This window comes from Phyllostomus discolor, chromosome 3, assembly GCF_004126475.2.
Source record: "Phyllostomus discolor isolate MPI-MPIP mPhyDis1 chromosome 3, mPhyDis1.pri.v3, whole genome shotgun sequence".
Classification (NCBI taxonomy): Eukaryota; Metazoa; Chordata; class Mammalia; order Chiroptera; family Phyllostomidae; genus Phyllostomus; species Phyllostomus discolor.
Genome location: NC_040905.2, coordinates 28,651,078 through 28,666,048, shown reverse-complemented (window position 1 = coordinate 28,666,048; position 14,971 = coordinate 28,651,078). Strand labels below are relative to the sequence as shown.

Sequence of the window (14,971 nt, the reverse complement as noted above, 5' to 3'; positions counted from 1 at the left end):
GATGTTGACATCTCTGCGATCGACAAATACCACTTCCACACATGGTACACTGTCAATAGCTGCGCCTGTTGACCCAAATCACAGTTGGCCATAGGCCTGCTGGTGGGAGGAAATGCACTGTGTTAGTTCATCAGGACGATCTGGGGAGGACCCATTTTTTTCCAATGGGTTCCAGGTGGGAACTACAGTATTAATAGGTATGCCTTGCTCCCCACACCTTAGTGCTCTTACAGGTCTGTCAAATCTCTTTCTTGGACAATAAGGGATTTCTCTACCAACATCTCTGCAAAGGCTTATTTGCAAAGACATGTTTTTTCCTTTTACTTCTATTCACTCTGCTGTGTGACAACTTCTGCAAGAAAGTTCATGCAGAATGTCATCGCTGATGATATCTCATCACGCAGCGGACACTGTAATTATTCCTTCCTAGCCCTTGAGTGCTCTGCTGTCTGCTTTAGAATTTAATTACCTAGGAGCCAATGGCTAAATTTGCTTAGTAATGGTTGGTTATTATTGCCAGGCATAACGTCCTGGCAATTTACAAGGGTACACAGGGATATATACAAGTTATCAAGGACAGCGGAATGTTCTTACACGAAAAATGAAAAAGGTAGACATTCAAAACCAACCCTACAAGCAATCTGGCTGCTATGATCAGATGTGGTTCCACTCTGGCCCAAGTAACCTGACACCTTTGCAAAACCCTCATTACCTTGTCCTGAATGTTAGATGAAATCGTTACAAAAAGGTTTACTCTGAAGACAGCCTTCCTTGCAAGGGATGAGAGAAGACAGCACTCTGGCCATCTGAGAGGAGCCCAGTTTTCCCTGTGCCAAGATTCAATTTGTTAACACATTGTAACAAAATCAAATTATTCCAGGTTTTATGGTGCTAGAAAGCATTTTGTTTTCTGATTTAACAGCTTAGAGAATGTGGGCCAGCTGCCGGTAATTTCACATAGTATCCTAATGGCCACCAGCAGTGTGGAAGCTAGTGGAATTCTAAATCTCTGCTCCTTGCATTGCCCAAGGGATCACCAAACCTTATCACAGAGGACCGTGGCAATGCTGGGCAGTGCGCAGTCTCCCCTGGGGGGAATCCCAAATGCTCCCCTGGGGTCCTGGAGTAACTGGGTGTCAGAGAGGCAGCACGTCCTGGGGGAGCGATGCAGTCACCTCAATGCCTGCCTATAGATGACTCGAGAAGGAGTCCCCTGAGGGTGTTTATCCCTCCGGTCCGCAAAAGAACGCATATCCTGGTCACAGGATAGAGAAAGGAAGAGAGAGCAGAGATGGCAGGAGGGGTGCAAGCAGAGATGGGACAGCCCTTCCGTTTTTATTGTTGCCAAGCAGGGATTATTTTTTGCTTACTCCTTTTCATTAGTGCAGGAATTATTAAATGCTGTAAGATCAATGGCATTTCGCCCTGGCCCTCCTCTTCTACACTACAGAATTTTTTTCAATACATTTGTTCACGGAGTGCCAGAGACAATAGGGAATGATTTCATTCTGCCATGAGCACTTCAGTCAGGTCTAGATCACCAGACACGGAGCAAGTATTTGATACAACGGGCAGAGCAAACTAGGGGAAGACTCCTTTCCCCTTAAATATGAATAGCTTTAATAATTGCAGGAGTAACTGTTTTCCCCAAGAAAAGCATTTGATATTTAATTTAAAACTTTAATAACTGAAGCCCATTTAGGGATTTTTCTGTTTGTTTTTGTATGTGGCGGGGTGTTTTTCTGTGGAGGGGGACAGCATGTGTGAGGTAGGGGGCATCCAAGAGATCACATATGATAGGCAGGCAGACTGGTAAAATAGTCTCCTCCCCTTGAGTGGCCAGACCTGAATATGGCGGCAGGTCACTTAGGTGATTAGGTGACATATAGCAACGGTGACAGGGTTCAGCAGGTATCATTAGACTTCGGGTGGTGAACACCCAAAACAATATCCAGATGATGTATCATAGAACTGTACACCTGAAATCCATGTATTTTATTAACCAATGTCATCCCAATAAATTCAATAAAAATTGTTTTAAAAAGGATTCCAAATAAGTTGACTTCGAGTTAACCGAAGTGGAACTGTCTTTCATAGGCCTGGTCTAACCAGGTGAAAGCACCCGAAAGAGGGTCTGGGCCCTGAGACCAAAGGCTCCCTTTGCAGGCCGGATGGAGCAGGAGGTCACGTGGACATGAGCTTGGGGGAGGGGAGGGAATGGCACATGGCCTGTAAGGCATGAGACTGGCCTCTGCCAACAGCCTGAAAGAGGCTGGAAACGGATCCTTCACCAGTCCAGCCTTCCTTCAGATGACACTGCAGCCCCACCTAACATCTGAGACCCTGAGCAGGTGACCCTGCTGAGGGGAGCCCAGGCTTCGGACCCATGCATAGTATGTCAGACAAGTAACACAAAACTAATAAATCTCTGAGTGTCCTACTTAACACCTCGTGGAACTATTTGCAAAACTGGGTGTCTCCTTCTGAGGTCAGAGGCCCTGCTCCCGTTGAAGAAAAGGGACCTATCTTTCGGCACATGGGACTCTGTACCCCTCCCAGGTGGTGGGGCCAGTGAGCCCCTCCCCCAAGTATGGCAACTGTGCAAGCTGACCAGCAGCCTTGATCAGTGTGGCCTGGCCTGGGGTCCTCTGCACAGGCAGAAGAACAGCGACTAGGCACAGGGGATCCTCCTTCCAAGGAACACAAATCCAGGAACACAGAGAGGGGTGACTACCAACAGGGCAGCAGAAACAGGTGTCCTTACCATGTTCCCGTTACTTGAAGTAACCTGAGGAAGTCTTCCTCACCTCTAGGAGAACCTAATTCAGGTTAAACAGTGTGGCCAGGGAAGAACGGTCGTCAAGATCATATATATACATTGGATGGCACTGATGTGATGAGAATGTTCCAACAACAACAAAAGAAATCACACGACAGCCTTGGAGGAGCAGGAGCAGCAGTGATTGAGGTTGACTCCTTAGAATAACAGCATGTAAACGCTGTTGGAACAAATAAAAGCCATGTGGAAACCAGAAGGCCAGGGCACTTCTAGACGGCTAACGTCTCTTTAGGATCTGGTTACTGCACAGCACTGAGTTCAGGGTGCAGGTCACAAAAACTGGAGGCAGAGAACCGAGCAACACGATGACTCCTCTGAAGGCTCATGAGATGCTCTTCCAATGTGTAGTTGTCAGGTGAAATCATGGGAAACGACGACAGCTGACCCCACCCCACCTTGCCAGAGGTTCTCATGTGGGACAGGGGAGGCTGTTCCTGACACCTCCCACCTTACTATTTGGGGAGCTTAAATCTGGGGGGAGTGTACTTGTATTTCTCTGATTAACCATTTCCTGAAATCGGCACCTTGACTTTATCTCCACTGATGAGTCCGTTTTTCATCTTTATTCGTAACTACAGTGAATGCTAGCAGCTCGCTGTAAGTGAAGCTGAGTCCTCACGGGATCGTGAGACTTCCTCCTTCCTGCCCCTCGTGCACCCTCCTCGGCCAGCGAACGCCTCTGGGAGAAGCGGACCTCTGCCTTCCGCCAGGTGATCTTAAGTGACCCCCTCTGTCTCGCAAGTTACTAAGGCTTACGTGGGGTTTTATTTTAATGTGTACTCAGCCCAAGTAGTCTATTAGGGCTTTAAAACTAAGCATGGAAGGAAGGAAAAGACCACACAGACCTGCACGCCCCATGCAATCATCTAGCATTTGGAATTTATTAGGTTTCCAAGTATAATTTGAGTTCCGGCTCTGGTATCCATAAATACCCCAGAGAGCTCACATTAAATTCGAGTTTACACGAGGGTAATTCAGATAAACTGAAACTTGTAGGATGCCACATTCATTATAAATAAAATCGGTGGTCTCAGAACCAGGTTTTATTTCTCTAAAAGTAATTTTCTTTTACTACTTAGCAGATTGTGTAACCATGATGGAAAAGATAGGGGGAAAAACACAGACTTTTACTATCTAAGATCAAACATGAGTAGCATCTCCTCTCTTGCATTTTTTTTTATACAAAAGTAACCATCAGGCTGTACTGTACACCCGGGAAACCTACAGTTACATTCGTTACAATGGATGTTACCACACTGACCCCCAGAGTGAAATATACAAGGATAAAAACCTCTTTAAGGCATATGAGTACTCTGTATGAAATGGAGTACTTCACAAGTATTAGCAATAATTGTAAAATGTTTTTAATGTACTTGCCACAAAGAAATGGATGAGAATGGAGAACTTAAGATCTATAAGTACAATTCCTTTAGAGTAACACTTGCAGATCCATCATCAAATTACCAAACAAGTGGATCTTCTCCTAACTGAACTATCCACAATAAAAATATCTACTGAAACTTCTTACGCATGTTCCTGAGTTGTGGGCTCCCACAGCGGCGCTCACCATCAGACTTGCCTTAAGGAGTTTTCCTGTGGAACATGATTTGAACGTCCCTCCACAGAAGTGGAGACTCAGACATCACACAACAAGAAAACCTGGGGTACTGTGTGGATGTCACTGAAATCTCTTCGGAGCTATTGTGTCGTCATCGCACAAGAAACAAGAGCCCACCAGGTGGGTTTTTGTACAAGCAGAAGGACAGCAGGTCCGGAGAAAGAGACTACGGTGTTCAGACTCAAGAAACTGCCTTGGTACCTATTGGAGTTAGATCAAATATGGGCATCAAGCAAGAGTGACGTGAAAAGATGAGGTAAAGAGAAACCATTTCTATTTCTTTTGTCCAGAGATGACGCAGCTTTACTGCCTGGGGTAACTTTCCATGAACACTGATCATGTGAAACATGAAGGAGAAAGTAGAAAGACTTAAGGTAATTCTAAAACAAACAAAAAACACAGGGAGAGAAAAACTGTAAATGAGCAACTCCCTAAAAAAAAGGAAGAAATCACAGCATATTAAAAGTGAATTGGTATATTTACCGATTCATAGCATAAAATTTCATAATATTATTTTGTGGTTGGGCAACCAGGAATAAGCTACTAAAATTATTCAGAAAACATAGTTAAATACAAAACACATTAAAACCCAAGAATTCACATTCCTCTACTTGGTAAAACAAAATAATTAGTTGTGCTTATGTCATTTTAAGTAGTTTGGCATATATTAAATTGTTTTCAACAGTAAGATTTTTAGTCTAATCGGGCCTGACATAAACTAATACTAAAGAGCTAATTTTGTTTATTGAGTTCGGGGCACTGAGAAATGTCAGGGGGACAGCAGAAAAAAAAAAAAACACTTTAAATCTGGCTGCAAGACCAGGTGCAGAGTGGAAAAGTAGACCCACAGAATTAGCAGCATTGGGCCGCTGGAGCAGAATCCTGCATTCTGGATGGCTTAGAGAAATAGCAACTGACTACCTCACAGCTCTGGAGGTTAGAGGGTGGCCGGGCCATGCGCCCCCGAGACCCTGGGTAGAACTTCTGGCAGATTAAAACTTCAACCTAACTTTTGCAGGGCAGGGAACGCTGTGTAATCCACATTGCAATTATTCACTGAATTACGTTATCCTTAAACTCAAAATTCTTTAAATATTATCAAGTAAGCATTCAGACCACATAACGTTCCCTATCAGCCCATGGGAACACCTTGTATAAACAGGCGCATAGAGAACAAGTCTGAATTAGGTTTGGATGTTCAACGTCCACTGAGAAGGACAGAATTTGGAGTGACCGTAAACCATATTTCCCGCATAGTATTTTCACAGTGTAATGCTTGCTTGGGACATTTAACGTAGCTGCAAATGGATTATAAATATTGAGGGAGATAAATGTTAGTAATGGCAACAGTAAATGTATCACTTCGTTTTGGTGCCCCAAAAGGATCTCCTAGGGCTTCTCAAGTCTTACCTCCTTACTCCAAGGGCATGCTGAGGTCCACCCCTCACTCAGCAGCCTCTACCACTCTTCAGAAAGGGAGCCAAACGGTCCCTTTTTATTTGGTTTTTCTACCTGCTGATTATGGAAGCATTACTGATTTCTGGGTTTTAGCAATGATTAGTAGCTAGAAGAATGCTATTGTGTAACTGGAAGGGGAGAATGGGAGGGTAGGATGGAGCCATCGGTCGTATTTTCTCCATGGTACTCCTGACATAAGTAAATGGAAGACAAAAGGCATGAGCTCAGGGCCTCCTCCTGCATCAATGAGGCACCTCCTTGCTCTCTCCTCGGGTTATGATGCCCCGACCCCGTGAGACCCCCAGAACCTCCCCTACTTGTGGACCCCTTCTCTTGTCCATCAGCCTTCCTTCTCAGGGAGATTCACACCAGTAGTTGTGAACTGTATAAAAGCTGGGTCCATGGTGCCTACTCTCTACTGAAAGTGCTCAAGGTGGATATTCCAAAAACCTAAAGTCCTTGAACGTGAATTCCAGTCTTTACCTCACACCTTTTGAAACTCATTAAACACAACAGAGTTCGGAAATGAGTTCTCAACACAGAAACCCTAGCCTCACCCATTCCTTCTTCCGGCTTTATGTTTTCCCCAGCCCACATTCAATGTCACTTTAGTTTGTTGTTTGTTTGCATCTCTCTCTGAAACACAGGCTTCCTGAGGGTAGGGAGTCTGCCTGTTGTGTTCACTGCTGAATCCTCTCCTGGAAATCTCATACCAGAATTGCAGTTTCTCCCCTCTCGGCATGACTCAATCCCCAAACCAGAAATGATCAGGAGTCCTTCTTGACCTTACCCATTCCCTCACCCTCCATACCTCCACAGCCCTTACTGAGCCTGCCAGTTCCTCTCCGTGGGAATGCCCAAGAACAGCATTGCTCAAAATTTCATTAGCACTATGGCAAAGAAACTTTCCACACTTTTTTTTCTGGAATTGTCCTACCACCCATGAAATTTTTAGTACTAAAGCATGTATATTTGGCGGTGTCGTGCACGGGTACCTATATTTGATACACAAAAAATATAGAACTCCCTTGAGAACTCATTTGTGCCTGGTGAAGGCGGTACCCTCAGATGAGCACGCATGCCTCAGTCTACACCACGTCCTGTCTGCCAGCCACACCTGCCACATACATCCCCTCCTGGACTTCATTCATGACTGAAATAGCCTGCACCACAGGCAGGCTAGACTTCAGTATGTAATCACAATGCAAAGACATGTCACTACAATGCCTATTTATTTTTATAGTTGGCAAATCTTGCAGCAAAACCACACTGAGGATGTGGGAAGAAACCTTACCTCAATTTTTACTGTTTCTACCTTCGTGCTACCCTCTAATTCCTTCTCCAAGAATAAGGGACAGTAATCTTTAAAAACATTAGCCAAAGAACATACATGCATGACCCAAGGACATGGACAATGGTATAGGGATTGCCTGAGTCGGGAGGGTATGGGTGGACATGGACAAATGAGGAAAAAGTGGGGACAGCTGTAACAGCATCTATAATAAAACAGAATGAAAAATAAAGACATTTATCAGTTCATGTTACTTCCTTGATTTACAAATTTTTCAGTTTTATCATTTTACTTGATTAAAATCTGAGTTTCTTAACATGGATTAGAGAGTATATATCATCTACCTTGCCATGGTTTGCAGCCATGCAGCCCTACAGGGGTCACTCCCCCCTATTGCAATAGAAGAGAGAGCAGAGCGGGAAGAAAGGCTCATGAGCTAACACATTATTAGCGGCACAATCCCAGGGCTGGGTGAGTGACAAAGAAAGGGAGCAGGAAAGATGGGAAGTAAATCCATGTGAGGTGTCACCATGGGGTCACTCCTTTATGTCAAGCCACAACTGGACATCTGCTTGGTTACATGGGAAAGCTTGCCTCGAGCAGCCCATTGGTGGAAAAAGAGAAAGGAAACCCATTAGTTAGTTTCTTCCCATATTCTGCCTCTCACTGGATGAGGCTCACCTCACAGGAGACGAATTCCCCTGTCCTTCTGGGTTGCATCTCCCAGCCCCTTTAGCATCTGCTAAGAAGCCACATCCCACACAGCGGGGTGTGTTTGACAGAAGACCAGAAGTGACAGGAGGGCACTGGCCAACAACTGGCTGGCATTAGTTGGAAGAATCTCCAAGCCCCACTGAGGAATCTATCACCACAGTGGCAGATGAGACGGGGCCAACGGCTGAGGGTCCAGGATAACATAAGGCCAACGGAGTCTGGGGAGGTGCTCAGACGGGCAACCCAGAGACACGCTCTCCGTGCCTGCACGCACTGTGCTCCACCAGCCCCCCAGCCCTTCCCAACCACCATGTTCTACAGACACCCGGGTGTTTCCTCAGCTGAAATTACAGTGAATTCTCAGCTCCCACCCATCCTTTTTCCATCACTTTTCTCTGAGGTTTTTCTTCTTTGGGCGGAAATGTTTAAGCTTTCTGTTTTTGAAGGAAAGACTAGTCTAAAATAATACTCTTGAGTCACACTTCCCTTTCCTCCAATTCATATATGTGTGTGTGTATATATATGTAAAACTACATATATATATAGTATTCAGTACATATGGTGTGTATATATATATGTAGTATTATAAAGCTATATATACAGAAATCTAGTATTTAGTGTTCCACTTTTTCTTCCTTTTTGTTCTCAAAACTTCTCTATCATTTGTTTGGCTGAATCTAGCCAGTAATTAGCCTTGCTTTGTGTTTGTAAAAGAGATCCCCAGATCTATTTCCTGAGCTTTTCATTGTGAGGAATACCTGCCTGTTTTCTTTATTTCTGGTTGAATAAAATGTTCTTAATTCACATTACTTTTCTCATAATATTTTAGACTATGCTTCACAGATTTATGCAGCTAAATAATATTCAGGAACCATCTATTTCTCAGTTGCAGGCATTTTTCCCCTGAATGCCTAAATAAGTCTTTCTCTCCTGAATGCCTAAATAATCCTTTCTTTACCCTTGGAATTTAAAAACTTAACCTGGCTACACCTAGTGCCCATTTATTATGAGTCAATATTGTTCAAACGTGGTGTGCTTCGAAATTTGCAGATTCACGTCTTCCGTGATTTCAGGGAAATCATTGCTGGCACCGTTGTCCGTCCCTGCGCACACTACCAACTTCCCTCACAGACAATGTATGACTGTTGGTTTTAGCCTGACACAGTTTCGTCATTCTGAATTAGCTTGCCGCATCTGAAACCATTTGCTTTCCAATCAAGTCACAGCTCTTCTGCCAACTAATTAGCAAATCATACCAGCAGCTACTGAAACGAAGAGTCAACATGCTGTTAGGCTCACGTGGCTCATGGATTTGTGTCTCCATCATGGTGAAGTCAGCGTCTAATCAGAGAGAGCAGCACTGTGCATTCATTAGAGAGCAGACAGGTTCTAGGTCAAGAATATCATTATTTCGTCTCGAACAGCACTTCTTGAGTATGGTCCAGAAATGCCCAGTGTGATGTTCACCTGGGAGCCTCTTTAAGTAGCAACTCTGCACTGAACGAGAATCGCATGAGGCTGGGCTTGGGAACCAGTATTTCCACATGTCCTACCTGGAACGGGTGAGTTATCCATGTTCAAGTTGAACAAACACTGGTCTAAAGTAGTACTCTAGAAATAATAAGGGTTTGAATTAGGGAATAAATAGTTATAGACAAATAAAATAAGAGGTTAGCACAGGCGACAGAGGGCTCGAATTGACAGGATGTGGTGTTTGAACAAGAGTAAGACAGACTATCAGGGAAGCATCAGAGTTGTGCAAAAAAGACACAAATTCAATTATAGGCACAGCAGGAATTGAGGCAAAGTGAAAATAAAAGCACTATATTTCATCTTAAAAGAAATCCTTAAGCCTAGTGATATGTCTAGGAGGCAACATGAAATTAGAAGAAGCTTAGCAATGGGCAAAGCCAGAGCAACAGCACATGGAAGTGGCAGGCAGACACATGGGGCCAGCAAAGTAACATCACAAAGGCAGCAGAAGTGGCGAAGAGACAGTGTCCTGCAAACCGAGGAAGGAGAAGGTTCCCAGAAAGCATGAATGGTCAACACCACTGTAATTCTGTCTTTGCAAAGAGGAACTGAACAGCTATTTGGGTACAAGATTTGGTCACTTAGAGAACCCCAGCCATAAATATTCTAAAGGGGTTACCATTTGTCATTTTGCCTCCTAGTCTGAGAAGACCTTCAAATAAATAACATAAAATGTCAGTACAGATAACGACTCAGACAATGTGCTTAGCCCTGGCTGGATTTCCCATAAGAAAGGCAGGAGCAGCAAGCAAGCAGACCCAGAATATGTCTGGGAAAAGGTGTTTGACGCGGCAGTAGGTAGGGGGTGGCAGGCAGGGAAAGCCATTTAAGCTACGGGAGGCGCCAGGAATTGCACTGTTAACAGAGAGGTCTATTTCATGTTGAGTTCAGATAATACTGACAAACAGAACAAACCAACTTTCAAATGGCCACTGGCAGGTTTCCTCCCATCTGTGTTTATTTAAATAAAATTGATACAGGAAAAATCAACTTATCACCAAACCTGAATTCCCAAACCAAAATGATAAACCGACTTTATTATCAAGTTAGTAAGTCCTCTCACGTGACATTCACTGTTGTCAATGCCACACTTGTGGCCTGTCAGCTGAGTACGCATCAGTCCCTGGATAAGCACGATACGGGCAGGTGGACTGCAAGGACCCCAGCCTCGTGAGTTCCTTTTCAGCTTCAATATCAAAGAAGATGATTATGCAGTGGCCAAAGTCCATAATAGGCTCTTGGAAACTGAGACTTTAAGTGAAACAACACAACAAAACCAATTTTACCCTAAAGCAACTGATATAAACAAGCGTTAAGTTCTTGTGGCATATTTCTGGTCACAGAAACATCACTAAACTGCTAAATAGAGACTCAAACATTTCTAGTATTAAACATTCAAATAAATGTGAGGTATGCATACATTAACGAAAGATTAATTAAAATAAATAAAATAATTCTTTTCTAACTTGCTGATTCTAGTTCAGGGTCGCATGTGGCTGAAGCCTGTCCCTGAAGCTCAGGGTGCAGGAGGGACCCACCCTGCACGACACCCTTCCATCACAGGGCCGCGCACACACACCCACACTCACTCTGACTGGGACAGCTGAGAAGAGCCCGTTCCCCTCACGCCTAGGTCCTCGGGATGTGGGAGGAAACTGGAGCATCTAGAGAAAACCCACGCGTACCTGGGTGGAGCGTACCAACTCCACACAGTCAGTTGCGCTGCCTGGGAACCGTTTTTCTTCTCCCTCATCAGCATCATACTGAACAGAGCTGAACCGAATGACATTATTCCAGGACCTGCTCGGTACTTGGGGTGCTTTAACTTTACAGGTGTAAGATATAAGTAAAAGGCACGTAATAATCAGATTTTTTAATGTTAAAAATTAAAATCTCTAACCTTTATAAACCCCTGGTGTAGCTCTTGGCAGATTTAGTTGAAACAGACTGGAATTTTCAGATATTCTTCTAAATAATCCATTTATATATTTCAATACATTGGAAACAAAGAAGAAATTTATATGCTGAATCATTAGAAATTAGATCCTTTAAACCTAAATTGCACCATCAATCAAAACTTGCTAAAGAAGAACTCCCCTTCTGAGGTACTAATCAGTGTCATCAGAGATAATGAGAAGATCCAGAACTTGGCTGAGACATGGCATGTGTAATGTATCAAGGTCCTGAAAATAGAATCACCAAGCTAGTCTAAACGAATGTAAATACCATCTGCATATTTAGCCACCAGTGGATCTCTTGGAGTGTCTGCCCTGAGTCCCTGCCTGGGGTTTGGAGCAGGACTCTCTTTAGGACACATGCATCCACCCATCCACGACTGTTCCCCTGCTGGGAGGGACCTTCACCCACTGCAAACGCCTCTTCCCCTCGAAGGTAACAAGCACACTGACTAGTGAGACACGGAAACTGCAGAAAGAGTCTATGCATGGGATCTTCCCCTGTAGCCCAAACTGTGGCTTGAGTCAGCAGCATCTTCATATATATACCATGATTCAATTTGGAACTAGGCAGTAGAATAAAACAGCAAAAAATAAGGTCTATAAAACAAAAAAGTAAGTCTCTGGCCCTGGCCAGGGTAGCTCAGTTGGTCGGGCATTGTCCCATGAACGGAAAGGGTCACTGGGTCCATTCCCGGTTGGGGCACACGCCTAGGCTGCAAGCTTGGTTCCCCAGGGCACGTACGGAAGGCAACCAGTTGTTGCTTCTCCCTCTCACATCGATGTTTCTTGCCCTCTCTTTCTCTCCCTTCCCCTCTCCACAAAATCAAAAATAAAATGTTTTTAAAAAGTGAATCTCTGTAAGACATCTTTGCTGAATGGCACATGGTATGTTTTTACAGAATCACAACTACAAACCTGGAGACAGCATCAGACAGACTGGCAGAGCAAATCTATAGTAGCCTGAGCTAATGCCCTGGCTACACAGTGGTAGGGAGAGATAATTCCAAACAGACTTGGGCAAGCAAGCTTCTTGAAGGTGGTCCTATTTAAAACCCATGAATGCTGATGAAAATTTCACCTCAGATCTATAATTTTTCTAAGTTGGCCTATTATGATTTGATTTAGATTCTATTTAAACACACCACTTATAATAAAAGTCCTCAGATACTGGTGTGGACAAGAGTAGGTTTACAGTTGTTTGTATGGAAAATGTATAATATAAGAATAAATAATAATGCAAAAATAAACTGTGTTTTGTGAATTCACAACGATAAGCCTACTTTTGCCCACCCCTGTATTTCATTCCTGTGGGCATGTTTTAAATAGTGGTGGAGCAAGTTGATCAGTGCTATAGACTAAATGTGTGTGTCCTCCCAAAATTCATGTTGAAGCTCTAGTCTTCAAAGCAATGCTATTTGGAAGAAGGGCTTCTGAGAGGTAATTAGGCCATGAGGGTGGGGCCCTTATGAACAGGATTAGTGCCCTTACAAGAAGACACATGAGAGAGGTGATCTCTGTCTCCACCATGAGAGGACACAACAAGAAGACGGTCATCTATGAACCTGCTAAGGGCTCTTAGCAGGAAACTAATTGGCTGGCACCTTGATCTTGGACTTCCCACCGTCAGAACTGTGAGAAGTAGATTTTCTGTTGTTTTAGCCATGCCGTCTATGGTATGTTATGGCAGATTGAATGAAACATTTGCCAGGATAGTGCCATTGGAACTTATCAGAAGCTCACAGTGGAAGCAAATATCACGGTCTAATAGCCTTGGCTGTGGAATAGGTCACAATTCTCAGGCTGAGGCCTCAGGACGCTCTGCGCTGACTTGCCCAGGCCTGCTCAGGACCACCCCCTCACTCGTTTTCCACCCCCTTTCCAGGTCTTGCTAAAGAACTCAACAGCCTCCTGGAATTCCATACTCTGTGGCATCCATCTGAACATTTATGAAGAAAAACTAGAAAAAACCTTTGGAAATGCCCAGTCCATTAATTCCACAGTCTACCATGTGCCAAGCATCTGGAGTGGCAACAAGGATAAAAATGGCAGAAAAAGAGATATGGCTCCTTTATACACTCTAGTGAGCGAGACAGACACTGTCTTGGGATGGCAACTGTATGTTTTCTCTTAAAGCAACAAACTCTTGAAACCTAAGGTTCCTACACCAATCTTCCCCCAGGCTTCACTGAACAGCTTCTGGAAGCCTCACTCATAGTACCTGTTTCCATCTAACTTCCCCCATGCTCCTGCTCCCTTCTCCCCCCAGTGCTCCCCCAGACTGATCTTCAGAGAACGGGTGGTCTCCTTTGGGGACCTGATGGTCCTCTCCCTCCTCTGACTTTATCTGATCACATGGTAACACAGTTTGTAGAGATCACTCCTGAATCTGGCACCTGTAAGGCCAGCTCTTCCTTCTCAGTCAGCTCTCAGGTTGAATGTCACCTCCTGGGAGAAGCCAATCCCCCACCAGCCAACTACAGGAGCCTGCCTGGCTCTCACCACCCATCGCTGTATTCACACCCACTGCGTAAACTTGACATCACCTCTTTCTTGCTGTCCTTAGCAGTTGGCTTGTTACCTGCTGTCCCCATGAGGATAGAAACTTCTGGGATAATATTTCATTCAGCCATGTCTTCTAACAAATTCCATGGTCTTACATTATCCAAATTTAAACTTGCCACAATATACTTATTTTATGGGAAGTTAAGGAGCAGCACTTAAGAACTCAGACATTGTTTTTCTAATTAGTATTATGACCAATGGTAGTGAAAGAAGAGAAAAATTAAGATTTCTCAAAAGCAGCCCAGAGGACAAGGAAGGACGATGCGGGAGAGCTCCTACCTGTGGCCAAGTAGATGGTGTGGATGAGGGCGTCCCTGCCCTGCACCAGGTCGACGGCTACGTGGGAAAAGCGGCTATTGTCCTCCATGAAGGAGGGCACTGGGGTCACTGGCTGCACCACTTCATGCATCAGTATGAACTTCTGAGCATCCTGCAGGTTCCGTTCTGTCAGGTTCACGTACATTCCCTGGTCCACCGTGCCACACTGCAAGGGAAAACAGGCCATTGCTGGAACCAGCCACCTGGGTGCCCACTGACCCTGGCCACCCACCCAGAGGCTGACTTAGAAACTGAATGACTGAACTGTGCAAACATGCCTGCTTCTCCACGGTCCCCGAAGTCCCCACCCTAGTGTCTCTCTCACTTTGGAATTGAATTTCTATTTGAGGAGTCTCTCAACTTCAGCATAAGTGGGTGATCAGAAGTTAAAGCAAATAAATGAAGTGGAAGTCGGTGCTAACTTTAATTTGAACAGCACATGCATAAAATTTCCACATCGCCTGCTGAGTCACTTGGGAGCCCTCCAACTAAAGGCATACTCTTTTATCTGCCTGACAATTCAAATACCCACATTGAAAATGCAGCAATCAAATACATAATACGGATTTATTAGTTTTTTTTTTAATTGGAGCACTGGATCTATAAGCAAGATATGGAATCCATGGAGATAGAATTAGGTCATTTTAATCTGAAAATTATATAACATTATTCTAATATCT

At 44.2% G+C, this 14,971-nt stretch overlaps 1 protein-coding gene across 4 annotated transcripts in view; it reads right to left on the bottom strand.

The window, feature by feature from the left end:
- Positions 1-14,971, bottom strand: part of SEMA5A (semaphorin 5A) — a 439,222-nt gene that overhangs the window by 104,348 nt on the left and 319,903 nt on the right. For all 4 annotated transcript variants that reach the window (XM_028515073.2, XM_036020275.1, XM_036020274.1 and 1 more), the window contains one exon: positions 14,253-14,457. In XM_028515073.2, coding sequence (XP_028370874.1) covers positions 14,253-14,457 — 205 coding nt within the window. The remainder of the gene's footprint in view (positions 1-14,252; positions 14,458-14,971) is intronic.